General features: G+C 48.4%; 1 protein-coding gene and 1 long non-coding RNA gene across 4 annotated transcripts in view; both read left to right on the forward strand.

Moving 5' to 3' along the window:
* LOC124295027 overlaps positions 1–12,682 on the forward strand; it is a 32,421-nt gene extending 19,739 nt beyond the window's left edge. The window contains exon 4 of one of the 2 annotated variants that reach the window (XR_006904931.1): positions 12,397–12,682. This is a non-coding gene — a long non-coding RNA (uncharacterized LOC124295027). The remainder of the gene's footprint in view (positions 1–12,396) is intronic. The other variant, XR_006904930.1, reaches the window with a different exon arrangement.
* Positions 1–25,211, forward strand: part of LOC107217949 (myocardin-related transcription factor A) — a 169,380-nt gene that overhangs the window by 86,237 nt on the left and 57,932 nt on the right. For both annotated transcript variants that reach the window (XM_046743048.1, XM_046743049.1), the window contains exons 2-4: positions 24,192–24,292; positions 24,408–24,643; positions 24,787–25,025. In XM_046743048.1, coding sequence (XP_046599004.1) covers positions 24,192–24,292; positions 24,408–24,643; positions 24,787–25,025 — 576 coding nt within the window. The remainder of the gene's footprint in view (positions 1–24,191; positions 24,293–24,407; positions 24,644–24,786; positions 25,026–25,211) is intronic.

A 25,211-nucleotide genomic window follows, 5' to 3' on the forward strand; every position in this document is an offset into this window, starting at 1 on the left:
GGAGCACTTTCGCGGGGCGTTGGAAACGGCGGACCCCTGATCGTAGAGAAGTCTGAAGTGCAGTCCCGCAGTGCGGAACGGAACGCCTCGGTTCATTTGCAAGAAAGTAACGCTAATTGGCTGCACGCCTCTCGCGATAACTGTCCGACTGAGCTGCGCGGACACCGCCGCCACACGCGCATCGCATCGCATCGCATCGCATCGCCTTTGCGCCGACGAGACTTGGTAAACAAACGAACGGAGAGCAAACACACCGCCGGAGAAAGGTGGCACAATCCGCGCTTCGGCCTCCGCCTCCCGTACCGCCGTCGCATCTCCTGCAGGGACGTCCTCGCCGTCCGGTCCTCCGCGCTCCTTTTTCCTCCTCCGTTCTCGCCTATTCACCGTGACGAAGAGCCGAAAGTTGTCGAGGTGGCGCTTGGGTCCCCGTTCCTCTCGAGGTCGACCATCGGTGAGTCACGAGCGCCCTGCGGCGCGACCGACGTGGCGCCAGCGTTGCGCAATCCTCGGCACCCTTGCCTGTCTGACTGCCTCTTCGCCGGATCCCGATATCGCGATCAGCAACGTCGCACGGCAATCCGCGGCCATCGAAATTTGCGAACTCGCTGGAAAAAGTTTCGAGTTGTTCCAGAGAGGACGCGTTCGCCGGCTACGTGGATCGCAGGGACTGCACGGAATCCTCTCTGCAGAAATTAGCGCGATCGTTGGAAATTCAACGGAAGTTCTCGGTATCCAAAGTTTCAGACCTTTCACACTTTACACGAGTATTTCTAATTTTAGTTTTCAATCTCGGTATATCGGTAGGTCGGAATTTTTGTTTTGTTTTTATTTTTGGCAGAATTAGTTACGAAGAACGTAAACGGAGAGAGAAAGAGACAGTGAAACGTCGTTGTCGGCGATTCTTTGTCGGATGATTATTTAATGAGGCGAATAGATGATAAAACGTTGAAGAAAAATATAACATCTCGCATTATCCGCAGCTGTTTGTCTATTAGTTTTACCCAGCTCGCCCCTTATACTCGCATATTAATAGCACGTGCGAAGGTCTATCCGGGCATCGAGCGCGTCGAGCGTTCGTTCCAACGCTGAAACGGCAATTTGGACGAAGTCAACCAAACGGACGCAGCGGATGAAGAAGCAGAAAAAGAACAAGTCGAAAAATGTCCCTTGCACCGAATAAGTGAGACTCGAAAACGGTACCGCGGAATTTTTTTTCAACGGGATGAAATCGTAGCAGGTCACAACGTTTCGCCGAGCTATGGTGTCCCCGATCAGGAACCCTTTGAGAACCTGGTCGTCGTCCTTCGTCCTCGTAAGACAACCGCGATCGCTCACTTGACACCATCCAACCAACTCCCACGCAGACGTGAGATTTCAAGTGGAGCCACGTGAGCAGCCGAGCGCACGCCGAGAGATAGAGAGAGGAGAGAGGGAGAGTGAGAGGATCGAAGCTGAGCCTTTGCGCGTACGGGGACGCGTAGGTGGAGTGTGAAGAAAAAACAACGAAATCTAGCAAATAGGTGATTCCTGAGCCGCCGTGCGACCGCTGCCACTTGAGCGTCGCCGAAGTACCGATACCAGGATCGATGAACGCGCCAACTCACCGACGACCTTACCGCACCTCTCCGAATTACCGATCAATTAACGGCTGGCCTAATTGCGCCGAAATACCGCCACGCCGCGGCGGCTGCTGCTGCTGCTGCTGCTGCATTCTTACGGTAATTTGTACAAGGATTATCCTGCTCTTATACACTATATTATACGCGAGAGCTTGCCGCGATGTATTGTGACGAGGCGGATTTCGCTTATGGAATATAACGTATTTACGGCACGAGATATATAATCAAAACACTGATTGTCCGTACCTGCATGCGTCTAAATTATGCATGCGTCGAAGAATAAAGAGCCGTGTTGTTGCTAGATCTTTGCGCCGATGGAAGGAACAGTTGAGCGTCCTTCAATCTCACAATGATCTCTAAGATTTCGCATTGTTTATTTAAGGCTGTCGAGGCTGAGGAAGAGATCGAGAATTCTCACCCACCCCGTTGAGCATGTACTGTAAAAATTGCATACAGAATTCTTTTCATCGCATTAATCAGTCGGAGACTGCCGAGTTCGAAGCTCGTGGCTCTTCGCCTTCGCAGAAGTTTGATTCAACGCCTCCAGGATTGGAGATTCACTTGAACCCGGGAATCACCGGTGATCAACAGGTAGTCGAAGCATTATAGGAGACTTTGTTTTCTTGTTTTATTTCCCTTTGGATATTTAGGGTGAGAAGCTCGCGCCACGATCGTGTAAAACGGGTACAAAGTAGGCAGGTAATTGAAGATGGTCGTTCATTAAGTTGGGAAAAAACAGGTCCGCGTCGAGCGCGAGTGCGTTATTCTCTGCACTTTTGATTTGTGGCTCCTCTCGTTCTGCCGCATGGGTTACACCACGATCTCACACCTATTAAACTGTCACTTTGAATAATTATTCACCAGCGTTGTCGGGTTGTTTTTGAGATATATTAACACGCTCGTTCTTCGCTAAGAGCCTTGCAGCCCATGCTGTATACGACACAGGTGAAACTAGATACACTTCCTCGAAAATTCCTCATTTCGTGTTTCGTTTAAGCCGCATGATTTTCCGGACCTTGCATTTCACTGAACATTATTCGCCGCTCCTCGACGAGGAAGATTTGACCACCGCGTAGGGCGGTGGCCAGGTGACGGATCTGGCGCCAACGGGGATAAATTCTATCCCATGTACCTAATTGTGCCGCCTAGGGTCTGCGGTCTTGATAGCTTTTCTCGCCCGGAAAGCGATGGCTACGAACAATCGTCTCGTGCCGATCACTGTCGCTGGTGCCGACGAAACGCTTGCAAATTTCGCAATTGTGGTCGCTCGTAACCACCTTCGATGGAACACAACGCGACTACGTATCAGATGGATCGATCTGTACAAGCTTGCGAGTGTTATCCCGAGATCGTTCAAAACTTTTCCGTTTTAGCGCCGGTTCAAATGCGTCGCTGAGTGGTCCACCACAATAACGCCGAGAAGCAGTTTCGTCGCGCAGGCGCAAACCGGCAGAAATAAGGCCCCGGGCTAGCGATCAGAGACTACGGGTACCTCGAGATACTCAGAGATACCTCGAAGATGCTCGCAGATGCTCGTAAATCTTGTCTTAACGCCCGGTTTATTGCTTGTAATCAAGCAGCCATGAATTCTGCTGAAATCACCTACGTTAGAGGCGCGCTTCGTTGCCTTATACTTAGGCGTTTCTGACATTTTCCACCGCCGCTGTCCAACGACCGGAGCAACCCCCTCGTCCTCCTTCCATCGAGCGTGTAAGAGGAAATCATCCGTGTCGTGTCGATCAGGCGTCGATCGAACTCTGCTCGGTAGTGGTCCATATTATACAGAGGGTATTCGTTTGTGGCGTATAAAGAGCCTGCATGATCGGGCTCACACAATGTATTTTTAATAATCGAGGATGATGAATAATGCCCATTAATCTGCCTAGATTTTTCAAAGAGGCCGCGGCTGCTTTCCCCGGCTTCCATAACGCGTAAAAAATTAAAAGCAAACGGTTCACGGCGTGTTCCGTACCTCCTGCTCTGTGATCGCGGCTACTTTATAACGCCGCGTGATCATCGGCCCACGAAGTGATTCCCGTGATTATTAGTACGGGCCTCTTATAGGATATAATATGAACGACTGAAACGAAAGCGTCGTTTTCCGCGTTAATTATACGCTTGCATTTTTATTGTTCATCGTCGCTTAGTACGGCGACGCCTGTATCCGCGTACCTATGTAAACTAATGCACCGAAGAAGCCTTGGGTGAGGCTATATGGTGTGTACGTGTGTGTGTGTGTGTGTGTGTGTGTATAACGTACACTGCACGATTTAAAGTTAACGCCACGATACGCCAATTAAAAACGCTAACGTTGAGCTTATTTGTTTTTTAATCTTCGTTCGTTTAAAAAAAACGCGACGTCAAGCGTCACGCGAGAGATACGTTCACGTCTTGTAGATCGTAGGAGATACGGTGGTGGGCAACTCGGTGGTACTGTCTCATCGCCTATCTGGAGGTAAAAACATGACAAAGTATGAAGTGCGTCTAATTCATAGTCCCCGCACGGCATAACTATGCGACTTCATTAACCAGCTAATCTGGTTGATATTTTTTAAGAGAAATTAGACGACACTTGGAAACAAAACTTGAAACATCAAAAAAAAAAAGCAACAACAAATAAAATCCCAAGATTAAACAACCGCTTCCCGTTTCCCCGGAGCAGTTATTCACTCACTTGAAATTCCGATTTCATACCAGAGATATTCAACGGTTTGATTAGACGTTTAATTAAACTAATTACAACCGTCAATGTACGTTGAATCGCGTCGCAGCACTCGATGCGATGTCCGATTGATTTACATTACCTCGACCACGTCTCCATGTCCGTCTGCCTCACCGTCCAGCTCTTCTCTCCACTGCAGCTTCCTCAACCCGTTGGGACTGAAATCCGAGATGAGGCGCAACTTTGAAACTGCAGAATCAATTACCCAGTATCACGGTGTAATCTAATTATTAACACTTTCCATTGGTTCGCTTCACCGTTAAACGTGATTCTTATCCATCGAGGATGAAAATCTTGAAAATATCCAGTACGACCGGAAGTCGTAACCTCTGCGAAATTGCAAATTTATAACACTGCTGATACGCCGAGCAAGTTCTTCCTCTCCGGGGGCGAGGAGCATTCGTCGTCGAATCGTGGCCGAGGATTCCTCGGCTGAGAGCCGCAGAATGTAATATTAAAAATAATTGTCAGCTGTCACATACGTCTTGACCCCCATCTCCGTTGTTCGTGGGACTATTCGCCGTCTCGAGAGAGAAGGGCAATCCCCGGATGGTGTTGTTCGGCGACGCCGGGGCGCCGCGGCGCGCACAATTCGTACGGAATAATTCGGATATTTATCTCTGGCAGGATCGTACACCTCGCTGCTCGGTGCCCGCCTTATGCCTACGAGTTTGTGCCACTCCGGTTGGCAGAGCTGAGTTCCCGGTGACTGAGCGAGTCGAGTTTCTCATTCGTGAACTTTGACTTCTCCTTATGTCTTCCGAAAAGCAAATAATGCGCGCGGGACGCTGCGACTACCATCGAAATTCGTTACTTTTGTGTCACGTCACCCGCGCTTTCACTCTCAGCTCGCCCGTCATTTTTGCAAAACAGTTTAGCGATGCAGCGTCTTGAGGTGAGCAACGCGATATAGGTAGATAAACCGCTTTCCCTCCCTCCGCGCAACGATCTCGACGAACAAGACAGCCCGGTTCGATTTCTATACCAAAAAGTCAAGTGATATCAAATTCGAATGACAAGGCATTTCGTTTCGTATAACACGTATAAAAGAATTTTTAATTGAACAGTTTGCCGTTGGTTATATCTTAGAGAGAGGCTTTAATCAACCAATCTACGGCTTAACGGACGTTGCGTTATTGACGTTTTCATTCTCGTCATTCTTCGCCGTGTAAATAAATGATAAGAGTGACACTAGGAAAAATCAATTATATTACCGTGAACTTTGACACTCGTTGGAACGCGCTCGCGCACGCGTGCGCCTCCGTGCCCAGCGTTCGTATACGATCAGTGCGTGACCGGCGAGTCACGATCGAAGCTTCCGTGGTTCCGGTGACGTGCCTCGGGCCTTCGATTACTTCACGACCCGAATGCCCGAACGATCCGGCCCCCTCGACTCGTGCCAAACAACACCCGAGGCCCGAAACGCCAATTTTCGTCAGGAGGAACCCTGCAATCCTCAAGCTTCGCCGGCACTTTCCATCGCGCGAGAAACTACTCAAGTATCTATTTATCTCGCCCGGGAATAATATATTTATAATCAGTTCTAATAGATAAACGTATACCTGGATTCCCACGGAATCCTTTGGGAGGCACGCTTCGGGAGATCGACGAAACCATAAGAGTTGTGCGTTAGCGATATGTACGCGCGTGTCAAACGTCTGGTTAGATGAGAAATTTTTTTTTTCCACGGGCTAGTTTCGTCCGCGTGGCTATTGAAGTCACTGCTCGTTCCCTTATTCCACGGGACTCTGTGCGAGCTGCATTCACCTGCCGAGTTCCCTTCAGTCTTAATCCTGCGCGCATGTTGTGTGCCACACACGTGATCCGTGGTGTCAGGATGAATGTTGAAAATACGCCTCCAAATTAGCCGCCATGCGAACCGTGAGACACCCACCTACGTACGTATATGCGAAAGTGAAATGGTGATTTGGGACCCCGATATGTACGTGGGCCTGATCTCCGGCTGCAGGAGGATATCGTGAGCCGGGCACGAGTTCGTATCGAGTTACACAATGCCATTTCTTCTCGGCTACGGAACATCGTGGAACCACAGAAACCTCGACTGCGAGGATCAATCAAAGCCAAAAGACCATCGGGCCCCGGCTTGATCTTAGACCCGGAACATTTCAAATTCACGCTGCTAATGCAAGCAACGTTGAATCCACCGGCCACTATCTAATGACCATACTCTCGCTCCTTGTTCTTATCGATTGTCTTGTTTATTTTTGTTTGTTTATCTTTGCTTGTATTTTTCGACCGCACAACGTATGCGCGCAGTGTTGAGGTCGTTCCGTTATTCGTCGGAGTTTTTTCCTCCTACTTGGACAGTTTTATTTGAACGAGAAAGCGGTGATTATAGCTTCTGTCACTCAGCCAGAGTAAATAGTCGGAGGCAGTTTCCTCCTTGGACAGAATTATTGTCACCCCCGACCCCGGCATACCTGACACAACGCAGGCCCGCGCAGACCGCCGGAAAACATTACGAAACGAAATAATGACGAACAAAAACGAAATTCACCTCTTTGAGATTCTGGGGCGAGAGGGAGAGAGAGAGAGAGAGAGAGAGAAAGAGAGAAAGATTGAGAACGATTATTAAATAATTTGCGTAATTTAAGCTCGCCGCGCTTTCATGCTACGTCCAACCTCTGCTCGTCAAACTTTTACGATTTTTATTATAACGTTTTTCCCTACGCGTACCGACTCCTAAATATCTCTTACCGTAAGGAAGAGAATAAAGTCAAATTTTTGTTTCTTTATTTTTAGCACGGTCGGATGCGACCTGCATGTAATCTCGACGAGTACAAGTACCTCTCACTAGAATTATAACCAAAACGCAACGGGCACGAAAAAAACCATTTTTCTTTCTCTCCCTTCCTTCCCTTCTCTCCCTTCTCTCCACAGATTAAAAGCAAAAATATATAACGGTCGATAGTGAAACACTCGAAACGACCCGACCGTAGCCGTATGGTTTGATTTGGCCTAAATTCCACTAAATAATCCTCACGTGCCCCGGCTGGTTGGGTTACCTCGACTGTTTGTCCACCGGTATATACATAATAGCTACGCCATAAGTAAGTTGGTACATGTATGTATACGCGTACCTAACGATAGTCCGCGATTGCAACACCCAAATTACATTAGTGCGTGATTAACGTAACGGTAGGTATCGATCAGTATCGATAGAATCGATTCCTTGGCCGAATCAAAGATCGATGGGAAGATATTGACGGCTCCACAGTGGTCCGGTATCAGCCGAGGGTTACAATGATAGCTGGCCCCTCTATTCACGACCGATATTTAATTAGCACTAACAATAAATAACTTAGTGTAATTTGGTATTGTTCGACCGGTAGAGTAAGATCGGTCTCAAAGAGCCGACGAATTATCGACTTTATCTCTTTACCCATTCTCGACGCTGAGATATCTCGTGATTGATTCCCTTCCTTCTCACGTGCATGGATCTTTCGCCCCGAAATTTTCCAACAATATTTAGCTTTTTTTTAAAATTATTATTGTTGTTATTATTTTCATCTTACACTCGGTGCGCGGAAGTAAGTGTCGTTGCAGGCGCAGCTATAGACGGTTGAACGAAAATATTTCACTCGATATGTACGTACACCCATTACGCGGTTGTTTACCTACAATTTTGGAATATAAAATATTTTCGTCATAGCTTCTGCACCGCCGTGAGAAGTCGATGAGTCAGATCAGGAAAGAGGATGGGTATAATATAATGATATTCGAGTTTCTGAAATACCTCGAGTTGATATTACACACGTTTAACACTCTCGGCTATCGGGTATATAGAATTTCGCGTGGGCGCTGCGCTCGATCGAGAAGTGCAGCTTAAGCCGTTTGGTGGAAGAACGCATCGCGGAGGAGCAACTTGCGCCTATATTATCGGAGACTGCACGAGGCTGCGATGCGCGGTTGCAGTCGATATTGACGGTGAAAAATCAAGACCGATTTATATCCGTATGTCTATACATACGTAATTCGAGTGCAAAAATGACGACGGCGACAGCGTTCGACGTGCAATTATCGATCGGAGGTTCGAACGGTGCAATTACAAGGTGTTCTCGTGGGCGCCGAGTTATGCGTTCTGCGTGAGCTCGCGATACTCGAGATACGAGGCGCGGTGACGATAAGATTTATGTCGGGATAGAAACGTCTAGAATGCCGAATGCCCCGCTCGTCTGTAACTCGGTGGGTATATAAGGTATAGTTAATAACTTATCTAATAATTACAAGACAAGCAGCAGGTGCGGGGCGGTGGAAATGAGAGCGTGGCATGGCCGCTGCTGCTGCTGCTGCTGCTGCAGAGTTGATCTGCTTGCCGCGGTGTATTTCAAAGTTTTGATTGCCAAACTTTCTTCTCGATTGATTCTTCGATTGTGTGCAGGTAGTGGATAGGTATGTGTAGGCAGGTGCCTATCGCCCGAGATTGAATGCCGAAATACTTTTGTCCGCTTGTCAATTACCGATAAATTATTTCGTGTACAAAGATCCGGATCTGATGCTGCAGCAACGGCAGCCGCGCTGGTCCGCGGTAGTATTTTACTACACGTGTGTTATATTACACATTATACGTAGGCATAGGGGGATATAGGTGCTCCCTGTATAACGCGCTTCGCGTTTATGATGCACGACTCCGTGTCATGCGATCGCTCTTATACTCGCGGGATTAGAGTCTCCTGTATTACAGACGCGGAAAACACGCGCTCGATTTCCGCGGGCAATTATCGAATGTGCCAACCTGGCGATACGACGAGCGGTTCATTAATTACGCCTTGTTACCCCTCGTGTGTGTATGTATAATAATGTGGTACTTCGTAGAGAGACGCGCGAAAGCCATTAATATAATCTACAAGCACAATACTATGCCCGTATGTAATACAATAAGTAAAATAAACATAGTACCTGTGGTAAATAATCGAGAGAGGCATGCTCCTGTATGCCGTATGAATTGAACGGACAGTGTTAATAATACGTGTCCGCTGGTTTACGAGGTAAGATCCCCTCGGCATTCGCGGCTTGACAGTCACCGCGTGCAATTGACTAACGATACGAAGCGTCAATACGAAATCGAATAGATAATGAGAGTGGAGGACATGAGCCAGCTTTGAAATTGATAAACAAGAAAAAAAAGACGAGAAAATTTAAAAAACGAGAAGGAGAAGAAGAAGAAGGAGCATAAAAAGAAAGAAAGAGCATTTCTAGCTGTTCTCGCATCTCCATTCGGTCTTTGTATATTTAATATTTATACAGCGTAGTATACGGACACTCGAGTCCGACGTGCATTCAACATTTTACAGAGAACTCGAGTGACGTCTCACTTACAATTAAGTAATTTACATCCTCCACCGATCTCGAGTTTTGGAATTTTTAAACTTACTCGTCGCCTCCCTCTATTCCCTGCAGCTGGCTGCTCTTCTCCGCGTTCCGTAAGAATGATAAGATTCCGGTCCGGCTGAGTGATCCTCGAGGAAACGGAGAATCGTCGCTAGACTTGACTCCGAAATTACCTCGCACATGCACAGCAATCACGAGCGGTCGCAGCCTATAGCTAATTTTGAATTTCCTTTCGCCGTAGATGTGCAGCCGGTCATCGTGACGATAAGTACCCGCGGTATCCGCGTGTGCACGCGGCGGTCTTCAACTGACTTGAATATCGTATATTAATTAGAAAGATTTATGATCCGATCGATGCCTACGTGACACTCTTTGACGGGTTTCACTCCGCCGCCGAGACGCCGCCGTTGCGGGTCAGGGAGCTGCTGCTGCTCGTTGATCACCGTTGCTCCGATCACTCCAAGACCATCCAGGTACTTGCGGTAGCACCAGTACCAGCAGCAGCAGCAGCAGCGAACGCGATGCACGAAACGATACGCAGAGTGCGTGAAAACAAACCCAATAAACGGTGGTTGTGGAGTGCTGGTATATCCACCTGGCCAATCTATGTAAATTAACCAATGGCGAGCAGGGAAGACGACTCCACCGTTAACCAGAATATCTTTTGTAACGAATTAAATACCCTGGGCGTAATGCGAGCTTACCGAATTCATCGATGTTATCTGTGGAGTTTTGTAAACATCCTGTAGAGAGCACCATGCCGAGCCACTTAACTATGCCATTTTATCCGTTCCACCGATCGATTATCTTCCAATCGTACGACAACCGAATCGTTCTTTCGGTAAAATGCCAATCGCTGACGGTTTGACGCTACTCTTGGGAAACCTGAACTTTATATTTCACTGATTTTATTCAAAATTCTAAAAAAAGAACACAACGGTATTTGCAATCTCTTCGAACGAAGAATGCCGTGTGAGCTGGTGAGAGATACATACCTCGTTAGAGAACGTGGATTTACGTTCGCGTTAAACTTGGTAGCCTTATAGCCTGAGAGTGATTCCAGCAATCAAGGGACTCGGTTGCAGGGAATTGGAGTTGGTAAGCGGCGCGGGTTGCGTCAATTTCCAAAATCGTTCAACTCCGGAGCGGCGTTTATGATTGCAGGTCGGTTGGGCAATCGTGGTATTAATTTGACCCCCGTCAGCATGTTAAATGCTCGTCAGAAACAGCCTCTTAAGTACCTATCTTCAATCAGCAGCATTGTGCCCAACCGTTTAATAACTGTACCCTTCCAAAGGCGAGGCGACGCTTCCAATACAAGATGAAAGATTATAAACAAGTGTATAGTCCGTGGGGGACAAGTTTAGATGTCACCGCATAATGATGAGCCTGGTATGAAATGAAAGAAAAGAATGTGCTTACAACATACCGCCTCTCTTCGTCGTCTCGGTTAACGTCGCGTCCACACGAATTAATGCACCGCGTGTTTTGCTCGGCTTCTTCCCGCTTCTTCTACCGACGAAGGGGCCAAAAATTTAGTCTATCAGGATTCGAAGGCACCTCGCGCATCAGATACACGATCATCGTCCGTTCCTCCCTTTCTAAATTCTGTATAATATAGCTGCGGCGACGATCGCTCGGAGTCTGGAATTTAAACGAACAACCGTCAATCCTGCACTTGAACAGGCCTCTGTGCCTCTCAGCTTCTTCCTTTCCCTGTTTGTTCGCCGTCGAAAGATTTATAACCCATTTCATAACGTCGGGCTGAAGGTAATAGCTGCTGTCTTCTGCTTACGCAATCGATAAGGATAATTCATTTTTTAGACAGACTTTTTTTTACGTAGAAAATTGTTGATTCCACCGATAGTAGCAGCACTCGCCTTTTAATAGACGTTTTATAGGAAACGACGAGCACGAAACTTCTCGCGATTTGCGGATTGAATACCGTTGACGTGACTTGTATTTTTTACACGAATGTTTCGTGTGAACGGAGCCTTACGACAATAATTCCGTACGAGCCAAGGAGAAGAGAAAGATACCTCGTGGTTCGGTTTGTCTCCAAACAGGTGATCACAGATTACGTTGTGGAGGACTGCGTTTATGTTTTATGACAAATGTAATCTTTACCGTGACAGCTCAATCTGTAGGCCTTCGGGGGTAAATGGTTGTTTCTACTCGAGTACCTACGCGCGCAACCCGATAGATTGAACCCAGCTGTAATGAAAACTCGTTGTGAACATTCGGTAAGGCGTGTTTCACAGGCTCACGGATCTCCCTGACGTTCGCTGACCCTTGCCGATCAGCACGGACGGATAGTGTAAACAAACAATGGAAAAAGAAGCGTAAAAAATGGGAAATAAAGGAGGAAAAAATTGTAAAAAACATCGGGTGGAAAAAAAGAATTCCCTCTCCATTGTTCAAGAATTCCGTATCGCCCACGAGGACTCGGCGATAAATTAGAGGAGCAGCCTTGAACGCTGTAGCGTGAATCCAATTTGTTCTAGGCCGGTATACCGGCCGTATTTCATATTTAACCCGTATTCAACCCGCTTCATGGTGGATCGTCACAATCTACCGCCTAGCCGGCGGAGTTCCGGAGAGCGGAATATACGCGTCGTGAATTGTTTGAAATTTCAAAATTTCCATCACAGGCACCGCCTCGAGGGTGTTACCGGTTTTTCGATTAACGCTAATTTTCAACAGGTAAACGGAGCACCGCAAGGGTAACTACTACAGGGAACACCTGGTCCGTCAAGAATGCCGAGCGAGCAGCAACCGCGGATATAGAAGCCTTGTAAACTCGGACGACATCACAGAACATCCCGAGAGGTGGAAATACTTGAGCCGAATCAAAGCTCTGTCAAATAATCGAACTACATTCTGGGACAGGTTGATATCCATACCCTGCAAGGCCCCAGAGGCATCGTTACGAAAGCTGTACAACGTCCTTGTGGAATAAATCTTATTCTCATCTACTTCCATGCCGTACGAAATATTGTAACACAACACAATGACTAGAACACACGACCGCTGTCGGGCTGCCGTTATAGCCACTTGCCACGTGATGGACTCATTGTACGATAAAGATAATAGTTATGGTTGTAATATACTGACTCGGGAGAGAGAAGGTTCTTATGTATCTATTAGCAGCCTTTCGAAGACGACGTTTCTGTCAACCGTGTCAAGTCGGTTTAATTGAAAGGTGCGCGGTAGCTAATACAAATAACAAGATAATCTCGCCTCTGACGGCTATCTGTGCGCGATGGGTACTTGGGAAATTTTCGTTCTACAGGTGGAGGAACTCGGTTGTGTTTAACCCTCATTTCCCAGTAGTGAACACCGTCCGAGTATTTTCCTGTGTAAAAATCGATAAGCGCCACGTAATCCTGAGATGAAAAAGAGCGATAGTAGCGCTATAATTTGTATCCCAAGAGCCGCTATCCGTTCCGCTAACATCCAATCATTTTCGGATTTCCAAATCCTTGACGCGTGTGGTCCAACGATCCCTGGCTCTAATAATCGATTACAATCCGTTCATTACGGAAGTTAGATTGAATATTACCTCGGAGATGATCGCTTCGTGTTATTAGTTGGAATGAAAGAGTCGTAAGGTCGTCGGATCCGCGTACGTCACAACGTGAAACGAGCCCCCTCTTACCTCTGTCGATTTTACGCGATTCGTATACAGTTTTACGTAAGTGGTATCACGGTAATTGCATATCCTCGTACCGTTTCACCTATCGCGAATAATGATTGCCGGCACTTTGAAAGTATGGCCAGGTTTTATTTCTCTCTTCCGATTTCGAGTAGCGGCGAAATTTGTTGCAACCGGTACAAGAGAGGCGCGTGATATTATTGTAACATAAACCGAGCGGGTAATTTGAGCTGCGAGATACAGACGTCGTAGTTTGTTATTTTTCGAAGGAAAGCATTCCTCCGCTTCACGTTTGCAGCGTTACATCGATAAATCGAACCTCTTGAGATTCGGCCGAGTCCAAGCAAAGTTAAGCCCGTCCGATTCTCAGAGATGAGAATTTCTCCCGGTTCGAATTATGACCGGGCAACGCGTAATAAATCATGAGAAAGATATCAGGCATCGGCATTCGGCCGGGAGCCGAACGAAACCTCGGCTACCAGTGCCGCGATGGAAGCTGCCGCATGGAAGCGGCAACCGTACAATTATACAATCATCATATTGATTCTGATTACACGTTCGAGGTGCAAACGTATCGGCAATGCTTGTCGCCTCGGATTCGCCCGCGTTATTCTTCCGCCTCCCTTCGTGCCCTTCGCCCATCGCCAACGCGAGACCCGCCTCGGTACCACGGAGGAGGTTCACCTCTAGGAGGAACCCTCGAGAAATTACATACCTCGCCGTCGAGGGATCTCGCAACTCGGACGAACCGGGGCCTGCAGGGCCTCTTCTTTTCGGTGTTTGACGACGGCCCGCCTCGGAGAGTCCCAAAAAGCCAACCACCCACGTGGTTTCACCTAATAACCTTAAAGCCCGGAGCTTTCGAAGCGTGGGCGGCGGTGGAAGTCGCGCAGCCACCCGCAACGACGTAGCCACACGGATGAATTCTGTGACGTCGCGAGGTCTTTAGTTGCGACGGGCATGGATCGGTAGCTAACCGTTGCTTTTTGAACAGACGGATCGATACGGCTCGACTCTACGTACAGCTATGCGGTTCGAAGGTCTACAGATGTGGTTTGTAATACGAAGTTCCAATAAGACTACGAAAATCGAAGGGTAAAAAAGAAAAGGACGAGGCACGGAGCAAATCGTTAATAACTCCTAAATCCGTCCGGAAGAGTAAACGATGTAGATACAAGAGCGATAGATTGACAGGAGCGGCAAGCCGCGGCCGGTGCGGAGGCACAGGTAGCTCCACTTTCGTAAGGCTTCGGCTTTCTCGTCTCGTATAACCAGCTATGAATAATTAATAGCATCTCTGTTTCATGGCCCGCGATATGAAATTGGTCTTAAGAGCTTTTCGTGTGGTCCGCGCGTTAAGATCTCGGGAGTCCCGGCTTCACAATATTTTGTAGGCGTGGGGAGGTACCCTGGTTAATTGCGCCCGATCGACGTTAAACGGAACGTACCCCAAAATCCCTATTAATTTGTGCTCTAAGTAGGTTTTTACAATCAAGGCCGGTGGTCCGGCGCACTTTCGTAAAACGAGGAGTCGCCGCCTGAAGTGCGTATCGTTATAACCGGGCCTCTGCATATCGTGCCGCTACGGAATACCCGATCTAACTAATGACCGGTGCGTGTGCGCCGCGCCAGCGCGTGCTTCGACTTCCGTTTCTATCTTTCGATTAATCCGCTCTATAATCTCCTAGCCCCGTTTACCCCCCTACACCGTGCATTTAAATAATATACGAGTACTTCGTCCGTTTGGGGAGAGGAGCACTGCAGCCGCACCGCGTGAATCGTGATGGATTCGTAGGTCGGTATGTCTCAATTGACTCCTTGAGGTACGACGGCTGTTGAGGGCACGGTACGAATCCTCAATAGAACCAGTCACTTAGCTTCTATCAATGGTTTTATCATTTTTTACTCCCCCCGAATCCTCGGGGTTCATTTGATGATCCCGCTCCGTCTCTCTCTCTCTCTCTCTCTCCCTCCTTCTCCCTTGGCTTGCGACCGATGTTCGCGCCTGCTAATCACTGACTATCCTCGCTTGTATACGCTCGTGATTAATGATCACCGCGAGAGGATGCACCTCGAGCAACATTAGGAGTAAACCTACCGCCGAGTCTCTCCTATCGATACGCCCTCTCCCGCAACCTTGCGTACAGCGTCGACTCCGCTCTCGACGTCGTAACTTGTCGAGTTTTTCACAGGCAAGAAAGGGTTTTTCTTTTCCCGTGAATAGACGTACGTTTCGGGCAACGTAAACTTGTCTGAAAAATCGATTTCGTATCCAAGCGCCTCTCCATATTTCCCAACGATCGGTTCCTCGCCGCTAGCCTGCAGTCGGCGTACTCTTACCTAATTCCAGGTTTTATCCTCGTCGGGCACGCGTCCGCCTCACCCACACTCCGCATCTCGGGGACTCGCCGAGGCTCGAACGATCCTTCATTAGCATCAATTGCCGCGTGGGAGATTGTTTATCTCATTTCCTTCTCGACCATGCGATATTCTCGTTCGCGTCAGAGGCGCCAGGACGCTTCACGGCCATAATTTAACCGGGGTTCGGAGTCTTTCCATATTGCCCTCTTACCTCTCCCCCGTTGAGCTCGACGCGGGCAGGGAGTAACATTAAGTTGTCAGGGACGCCCACGCGATCTTTCCCTGTCCCCGACTCCCCCTTCGGCGGCAGGTTTGCCCCGGAGGAAGGGCCAGGACGCGTCCATCCCCGATAAATCTTGCCTCGTCTAACGCATAATTACGCCGCAATACCCCTGCTTTACTACTACGATTTACAATACCTGGGAGAGGAGAAGGAACACCCCCTCTTATCCCCCCGCCCCTCTTACCTCGCTCTACCCCGATTCGTAAATTGTCTATGAAAACGCTACGTACCGGCTTTTGGAACCAGGGTACAACGGGATTCGTAAGACGCGCCACGCGTCGAGACGCCGATTAACTTATCGAATGCGAGAAATCACCGTTCACTGTCCTCGACGGGTTCGTAAATGGCGGTCGACGTGTTTGCGACGATAATTATACGCGTTCTGTTAAAATTGCTGATTAGAACTCTCACACGCCTACAGCCCCGTGGGTGGCGAGGCGCGCGCCAAACGCCGAGTTCGCACCTCTTCGTGACATTATATGCGGTGTCCGTATGTAATAACGTGTGTACGTACCGTTCGCGGTTCAATGTGAGCTTGGCAATCCGCTGGCAAACACAAGTCGGTGAAATGTTTTTCATCTCTCGAATTAGAAACATCGATGCGGAATAATTGTGAAAAGAATATTACAGCCGGCCTCGAGAATCCGATAGAAGAAAAGAAATTTCTTCGCGCGCAAAGATTAAGAAAAAAATAAAAAAATAAACAAAATCAATAGGTAAATAAAAAAATAAAACGAGGAGAAGAAAAACGTACGTGAGTTTATACACCTACCCGTATTATATCAACGACGAGTTTGAGTTGTGCCGATACTTGCGGGCTTCTTCGAACTACGATCGGCAAAAATGCAGGAGCGGGTATTTTTGCCACGAAACGATCAGATGGTAGAATTATTAATTAGCGGGTTCTTACTAGCGCTACTTGACTCGCTCGAAATTCGGAGACGATACTTTTCGTTATAAAATTAGCAATTTATTCTCTTCTTTTTCACAGCGATTCCGAGATCTTGGCCAATATCAATTATTTCGCATTTCTTACCGGCCCTCGAACGTTCAGAAACGCCGGCACAATTCCATGTGCATTTCTCTACGTTCCGCCGTGTGTCTTTTTCCAAACCGTCAACCGTGCGGCTCCAATTTATTAGAAGATATCGACAAAGACGGGAATCGCTTTGAGTCCGTCCTCAACTGTTGCTCCGAGTCCAATCGGATCCGATCGTTATGTAAATATCGCTCGTTCTTAGGACGTTAAACACACCGTCGTACATGCATATTCATACACGCGATGTACACAGGCGTAAGGCCCGTGGTCATCAGAGCCTACGCAAAACGACATACACATACACGTTGCCGATGTTGCCCACTGCATGCGCTCCGCTGAATAATTAACAAACAAGCGAATAAACAATGAATCGGTATCGTGCGAATGAACCGTCGCCGATGCGGGCCAAATAAATGGCGTGTAAGAAAAAAATATCGGTAAACGAATACAGAAAACAAATCGAACGCCCATGCACGTACATACACAGCGTATAATATTTGCCGCTTTTTGAACCCGCGAAGCATGCAAATCATTTTCACCTGTGCTCGCAGGCATCGAAAGCTCGTCGTTTTGTTTTTTTCAAACCACATTCACGTCGACGTCTGACGGACGTAACTACTCGCATTGTCTTTGAAATTCTTGTACGACGGCGGGGGCGAGGCGGGGCCTTAACGTTTCTCCGCACCTGGATAACGCGTGGGCCCAAACCGCGCATGAGCCCGCGCGATCGAGCGAGTCGCCCCCACATGACGTCACAGCCAGGTATACGAGCGAGAAACTGTATGAACCAAAAGAAAAAAAAAAAGGAATCTCTCGGACGGAGAAAAAATAAAAATAAATAGAAAAGAACAGAAAACGGTGGAGAAAAGTACAGGGAATTAAATGACCCGGGTCTGAACCGGTCCATGCCGGGTCAACAGCACACGCCATCCCCCTAAGGCCCATATGGGTCCAGTCTCGCAGCGTCACACATCGGGTACTCCTCTGTCGTTATACTTACGGAGGGAATAAAAATCTTTTGCAATATTTGCGTGAACCGATTTTATAACTATAGAAAATATAAACGTGTTTTTTTTTCTCATTTATATTCCTAGTTTGATTGTCCATTTTTTCTTCTGTCTTCGATCGTTCCATTTACTGATCATTTGCCTAATCACTCCAAATAAAAGCACTATAATTTAATAAATTCATTAGAATTAGTAGTGGTTCGAATTTTTTTTTCTAATACATTTTGTGTTGAACAATGTGAGAAATGCAGTCTGTAGCTTGTGATCCATGGGCAGAAACTGTAGATTGCGTGACGTAGGAAGGTATAACCATAGACTGGTGTAATATGCAAGCTATAAGCTATAAGCTAGTAGGTAGGTATGTATACCTACTGACACGCGACCCACACACGCCGCGCGCGACTCTCTAGAAGTGACGAGCGGGGTGCGAAGGGGGAGAGGAGAAGAGAAGAAAAGAGAGGAGAGGAGAGGAGAGGAGAGGAGAGGAGAGGAGAAGAGAGGAGAAGAGAAGAGAAGAGAAGAGAAGAGAAAAGATAAGGAAGAAATAAGATACGACACAGCTGATACGCCTCCGTGCTCAAGTTACGTTCAAGGTACACACATGCAGAAACTGTCGATGATGTCATTTCTATTTCAAACCACAACTACCAACTACCTAAGGAAAGTACAAATCCTAGGACGCGATTGAGAGAGCATACTCGCCGTGTAGCTGCAGAGGTGAGGTGAGGTGCCTATGGCTTGCAGTGCTCGTTCGATTAGGTGAATGGGGAGGCCTTGTCTTTTTACTCCGACAGTCTCCGGCAGCGTGTAGGCGAACCTCGCTTATTATGCAGTTGCTTATTTTGAATAATTATTATGTTTTCGTGGCGAAATCGATATCAATGCTTTACACGCATTGACGGATCGCGTCGCTCTGTTCGCTGTTTGAGGAGACTATGTCGGATGGGAGATTGACAACTGGCGAGTCGCGCAGCTTAACCCAGAAGTGCAGTGCGGACAATGCGTACAACATTCGGCATTAATCATCTTCCTAAATGCAAACTTTCACCGGTCTCGCGCAAGCTCTAAAGACGTCAGTCGATACCTGCCGCAATATTTACACCCGGCTGCAAATCTGGACCGTAACCGCCCACGCCTGACAATCATTCAGTCCTGCCAACGTCAGCAGTGCTAAAAAGAGCAATAAAAAGTTCCATTCATCTCCTGCACCAACCCGCAGCTTTCAGTTGGCTCGCCAAAGGCTGCACCGGCGCAGAATCTCGACGTTGTTATAACTCCCGAGTCAATTTATTGAGGAAGTTAGGAGGGGTGAAGTATTGAATTCATCGCGATGCTTTGTGGGAAGATATACCGACCTAAGGGTTATGGGTTAAGTGGTCCACGACTCTTGCCGATGCTTCGTACTTAGATTCGCGGCTTCGCGTACCTACCGACCGGTGGTCGTGTGGGTGTCGAAGAACACCGGCCATCCGCCCAGGTAATTTACAATAACCTAAGTCAATGCAAAGTGTGGGCTGCGCGGTGGACAGCCGTGATGCGAATTCGATCCGATTTATACGACCACCCCGTGCAGCCGCTAAGCTTCAGCTCCTTAGTTTCGTTCTTCTACTCCTGGGATCCGTTTTGCACGATTTGTCCATGCACCAAGGATCGCTGCGGCTGCGACATTATTCAGGGAAATACCTGCTTTTAACGAACGGGGGGGAAATCCAGTTAATCACCCCGCATTCGCGTCGTTCTCTGATTTGCTGGAAACGTAGTAATTAGCCTTCGTCTTCAGAAAATATGACTCGGCTGCCCGTGTTTGAATCACTTGATTACAGCAACGCGCATTGTTCGCCGTGGACCGCGCGTGTCTTCCCTGAGGGCCTTAAAAAGCCGCTCATGTGTGGATATTGTGCGCTCAAATACAAAGCGGCGGGTCTTCTGGACCTTTGACCCTGCCTCTAATGAGCAGCAAAGCACGGCTATTGTGCCTTGTGTCTGCGTCGTGTGTTTTCTTGCTTGCTTGCAAGCGCCTCCTATTCACCGCGAACCGGCCATTCCCTCTGCCATCCACTTCGCTGCATGCACGGACGGTCGTCTCGCTTTCTTCACGCAAGAACCAGAAAGCCCCTTGTCCGTTCCCTTGCCTTCTCCTCAATTGATCCTTGCTTCGCGTTTTCGCAAACAGTGCCGACTCTGAGCCATCTACGGAGATGCGACCGTGTGATTATGGGAAACTGCACCGCGTGAACCCCACCTTAATGTCTTTGCAAGTTGTTGTAACAAGCGCTAGACTATCGTGTGGAATGCTTCATTGTTTACGGAGCCTGTTTGTGGATTATCGTCTCTTCACGGGAGTTCATTCATTCGTTCTTTTTTATTACAATCTGGTAAAACTCTGGCGATGAAAGCGTCACTGATTAACCCCGGACTCCAAATACTCCCTAAATCCGGTGAAACCAAAATTTGAATAGCTGTTGACGTGGAATTGCAACGACTCGACTTATTTCTATTCAAAAATGAAACCAGTGGAGGTAGAAACTCGTACGGTAGTTACTGTAAAACACTGAACGTTACCTTTCTTCAGGAGCTTCGTCAGGTGCGACGTTTGAAGCAAACGACAAGCCGTAAGATCGACGAGCGTTCAAAAGTTTGAGCCTAAGCAGAGGTGTCAACGGAAGGCAGGAACGCTTCTTCCTTCTCAATGCGTTCGCAGTAACGCTCACTGGCATAGAAATTTGTATCACGTTCGAGCACAAAACCAACAGTGATTTATTGTTTAAACATCGCGTTCGAAATGATTGATTACCGCGCAGGCTCTGCGTTCTTACCGACCTGGGTCCAACCCAACTCCTAGCTATAGCCTCAGTCCCTGTTACGTCGACGTTACCGCCCGACTATAGTTCTATCAGAGATCCGAAGGTCCTTTCATTCAGGTCACGGCATTTCTTCTCTCTGTCTACCGGATTTTTCCATTGACTACACGCCGACCGCAACTTGTATGATCATGCCTACTCACTCGTACGCAGTCAAACCACGAGCCAACCTTGTCGGTGTATTCTGTGTAAGAAAATGCGAATAAAAGCGCCATGAGTTATATTATAATCTTGGAAGACAGCTCTCACGGAAATCATTCCGCGGGTCAAGATCGTCGAAAATCGTAGAAGGCGTGCTTGCCCACGTGTTGGCGAATTCGATAGGAAACGGAAACATGTGTACAATGTTTTGCCGCAATCGCTCTCACTGAGATTAGGTGAAACTTGCGCGCGGTCCTAGGGCCGCGTGCAATGTGACGATGATATCGCTCTTTGAACGGTGAACCCGATGCTTTATGGCCTATCTATCGAAACCAGTGTGGGATTATTTTGCGTTCCGGATGTCGGTCGTTGCGCCAGATTAAAGGCCAGGCGACCCGGGCAAGATCGTCCGAAGATTATGGAGTATTGTTGCGGCTTTAGAACTCGCGTAACGCTACAGCGAGTTCAAAACCGTCCGGGCATAAATTACGCTATCTACGTATCGTAGGCTTCAAACGGACCAGATGATCGGGAATTGGGTTTTGTCTCGAGGTGCCGCGCATTCCACGCTGCCGCGTACCCACGTGGGGGACAGGGATATGTTTATGTGGCGCGTGCCGTAGGAAAGAAAATACGTCAACCCGCCAGCTGCCGGCTCGAAGTCTCGCTGATCGTCAGAAATGTGACACGGAATAATCGTCATGAGAAAGTCTCGTTGGCTCGAGGCAGAATTTTTCTGGTACCCCTTGCTACACCACGGCACGGCAGGACAGCCGGGCACAATCGACGATACTCTCACGCCGTCAGGTCACACTGTACAGCGTGTAATATCCAGGCACGAAGCAGGTTTGAGATTTCACCTTAACCCAATAAATGATTAGTGGGCTATAGTCCTCGAGAGCAGAATAGATAGTCAATCAGTATGCATACACGAGCAAGCGGCACTGGTACAGCTGTAAATCACGCGGTGAATCATTCCTTGGTCGATAGCTGGCTAGGTTCGCCGTCTTGACTCGATACCTGGCATACATCTACCCGGTACCATCGATACGTTTTATTACTTATGGTTATAACGCGTGTTGGGACACGATGTTAGGACATGCGGGTACGTCTGGTACAAAAAGTACCGCGGTGCGCCTAATAGCGGCGACGCGATCCTCGCCACCGATACATCACGATCGAAATCTCGTTCGACGAATATTGTAAAAAGTCGGTGATTGGTCGGAGTGGAATTATTACGGGGATCACGTACCGGGCCAACTTCGTCAGTCCCGAGGGATGTTCTTTGACCCTTGATATCTCTGCTGGAAGATCGCGTGAAAATATCTCCACTGTCGTAGTTCCACCGATCATCGTGGACGAGCGAACCGATCCGATATGATCCCGCTGTTGATTTGCAAAAAGAAGGCAACCGTAGAAAAGTTGGCCGTTAAGGTGGCGAGCAGCTTTGTACCGTGTCAGAAGGAAAACAATAATAGAGCCCTGCGGAGAGACCTCGTTTGTAATTGAAAAGAGTAACGAAAAACAAGGTGGACCTGGAACATATTCCGTGAAGAGGCCGAATGCGAAATACATTCCTTGGAATCGCGCAGACATCGGTCCCCCGGCGAAATTCGGGCAGATAAATCTTCGAGGTCCGGTCTGAACCAGGACCGCGGCGCTGGAGGCCGAGTGTATCGATCGGGTTTGTCGCGAGTGGAAAGGAAAGAGGAATATAGCCGGAGGAGAGGAGAATAAGAGAGGACAGGCCGTTCCGAAGCTGAGTCACTCGTCACCGCCTCGGCAGCCGCGAAAAACTCCGGTGCACTTCGGGAATGTCGTTGGCATGTCTGCTCGGGTGTGTTCCCACTGGCTGGTTCGTGACGAAGAAAGGTGGTCTCGGACTTTTTAAAGGAATTACCGAACATCGAACGGTCAATTGTTCCTCCTTGTTCTATGTCTCCGATCAGCCCATCAGCACCGGAGGAGGATGAGAGTCCTCTAGTTTATTTGTTCCGTTTACTCGTTCCCCCGACCTACTATGAACCTTATCCATCCACTCGACTTTCACGAACTGCTCCAAGGTGCGACGCCTCTTTTTGTCACTCTCGTAGTCCTTTCTCTGGTACAATTTCCTTTCCTAACACAATCCCTCGGCTAGATCGTCTTGCCCAATCGACGGACAGTGGGCATAGGTGTCTCCGGCAACCCGGCTCGTGGAGCATCGACGACGTATCACCGCATCGCGGCAGGTATGCACCGAGGCATTGGCGGCGGTGCCGTGGCACAGAGAGCTGATAAATTCGACAGGAACGAAGAACGGAGTGGCCCGAAAGTCCCGCGGGAGACATCGAGGAACGAGCTCACCCGGAGTTGATCAGGAAGGCTGGGCACGCGTCGGGCCCCGGTCAGAGAATGCCGTCGTAACGAGGTCCACGTCTCTTGCTCTCCTTCTCGTCCCTCCCCCAGCTCCTCCTTCGATCCTCAACTTTTAAGTCTCTACTTTACCAATGTCTGCGGTGATCCTGCAGCGTCTCGATACCCCCGCCGTCATCCCCGTCGGCTACTCCTCCCCCCGCCGACGGGACGCGACGCTTCCCTCTGTTGCTTTCAACGCCGAGGCGACCCGACTGGACGTTTAAATTAGACAGGGAATTCCATGGAATGCGCGAAAGAAACCGCAACGCTGGATTCCCGAAGGTTTCGATCCGCCGATGTTACCCGCTGAGCTATCGGTCGCTGCTGACCATTAGCCCTTATGGGGAAGAAATTATTTTTAAGGGGCAGGCAATGGAACTTTGAGTATGCCGATGAAATTTTTCAGTGTGATCGAGAACATTATTTTGATTGTCGACCAACTCCATGGACAATTCCATTGTCCACCGTGACCACCGTTATTTCTTGTCAAAGACCAAGGGAAGAAATCCTTCCGAGGATTCGACTCGAATTTGCTTGCCCGATCAGTCCAATGGAAAATGCTCTCTGTTCGAAACTTTCCCCTGCGCTTTATTTTACGTAGATTGAAACACCCGGTCAAATATCGCTCTTTTTGTGAAACCGTCGCGATGACACGCAGTAACGAACATCCCTTTAGTTTCCAATACCTTGTGCTTTCAACGACTGGCGCATGATTAATTTTCTAACGAAGTATTTTTCTCCTCGTATGTTTCAGAGTCTAGCCACAGGTTGGACAGCGGCTCTCCCTTTTGGAGGATTCAACTGGATCAAGACCTCCTCGATACCATCAGTGCCATATACCCCGAGTGGTTTAAGGTAAAACAATTGTTTAAGCTGCACATTTGACTTTCGCAAAACATCTATCGCGAAAATAACAATGGCCCAGAGTCTCGTTGTCGGTATAATTTGGTCCCACTTGGGTGTTCCGCAGGATTACACGAGCAGCAGAGCGACGGGTTCGTCCTCGAGCGGCTCATCGTCACAGCTGACGAACGGTACCACGACGGCAGCCGATGGTACCACCTCGCAAGAACAACAACAACCCCACAAAACCGCAAAGAACGGTAACAAATCCAAGTCAAAGAATAAGAAGACGGAAGGAGTTAAGGAAAAAGACAAGGACGCTAAAGTAGACAAGAAAGTAAAACGGGACGCCAAAGAGGAGAGGTGAGACTTTACTTTCTCTAACGAGATGATTTCATTTCACGAATCATCCTCTCTTTGTATTAGCAAAATTCCGCGGAGGTAGATGGGTTTTACGGGAAGAAAAAGCCGCGAAGTGAACCTGAGATTTGTTTGTTCGGTGTTAGGGGGGAGCGCTCGGTGGAGGGTGGAAACAATAAGAAGCAACAAAAACAGCTCCACCACCAGCAGCAGCAGGAGCAGGAGAAAATATTGGAAGCAGCGGTGGAAGCGGTGACATCCGCAGCAGGGAAAACAGGACCGTCGGGACCGGGCTGCACGGGGATGGCAGAGGGCAGCCAATCGCCGCCAAAGGCGGAGGTCGACGACTCTCCGCTTCAACACGCCATGGACCGCAACAAGGAGTGTGAGTACCTTCGTCTCTCTCTTTCTTCCTTTCTCTCCGTTCCTGCCTCTGTGTGCGTCGAGACACGCACGTGGCACACAAATGTACGCTTTGATAGCCTATGCACGATCGTTCACTATACGGGATGCTATCCGTTGAAAAGGAGTAGCAGCGCACCTCCACGCAAACCGCTACCGGACTTGTCCC

Source organism: Neodiprion lecontei, chromosome 6 (genome assembly GCF_021901455.1).
Source record: "Neodiprion lecontei isolate iyNeoLeco1 chromosome 6, iyNeoLeco1.1, whole genome shotgun sequence".
Taxonomy (NCBI): domain Eukaryota; kingdom Metazoa; phylum Arthropoda; class Insecta; order Hymenoptera; family Diprionidae; genus Neodiprion; species Neodiprion lecontei.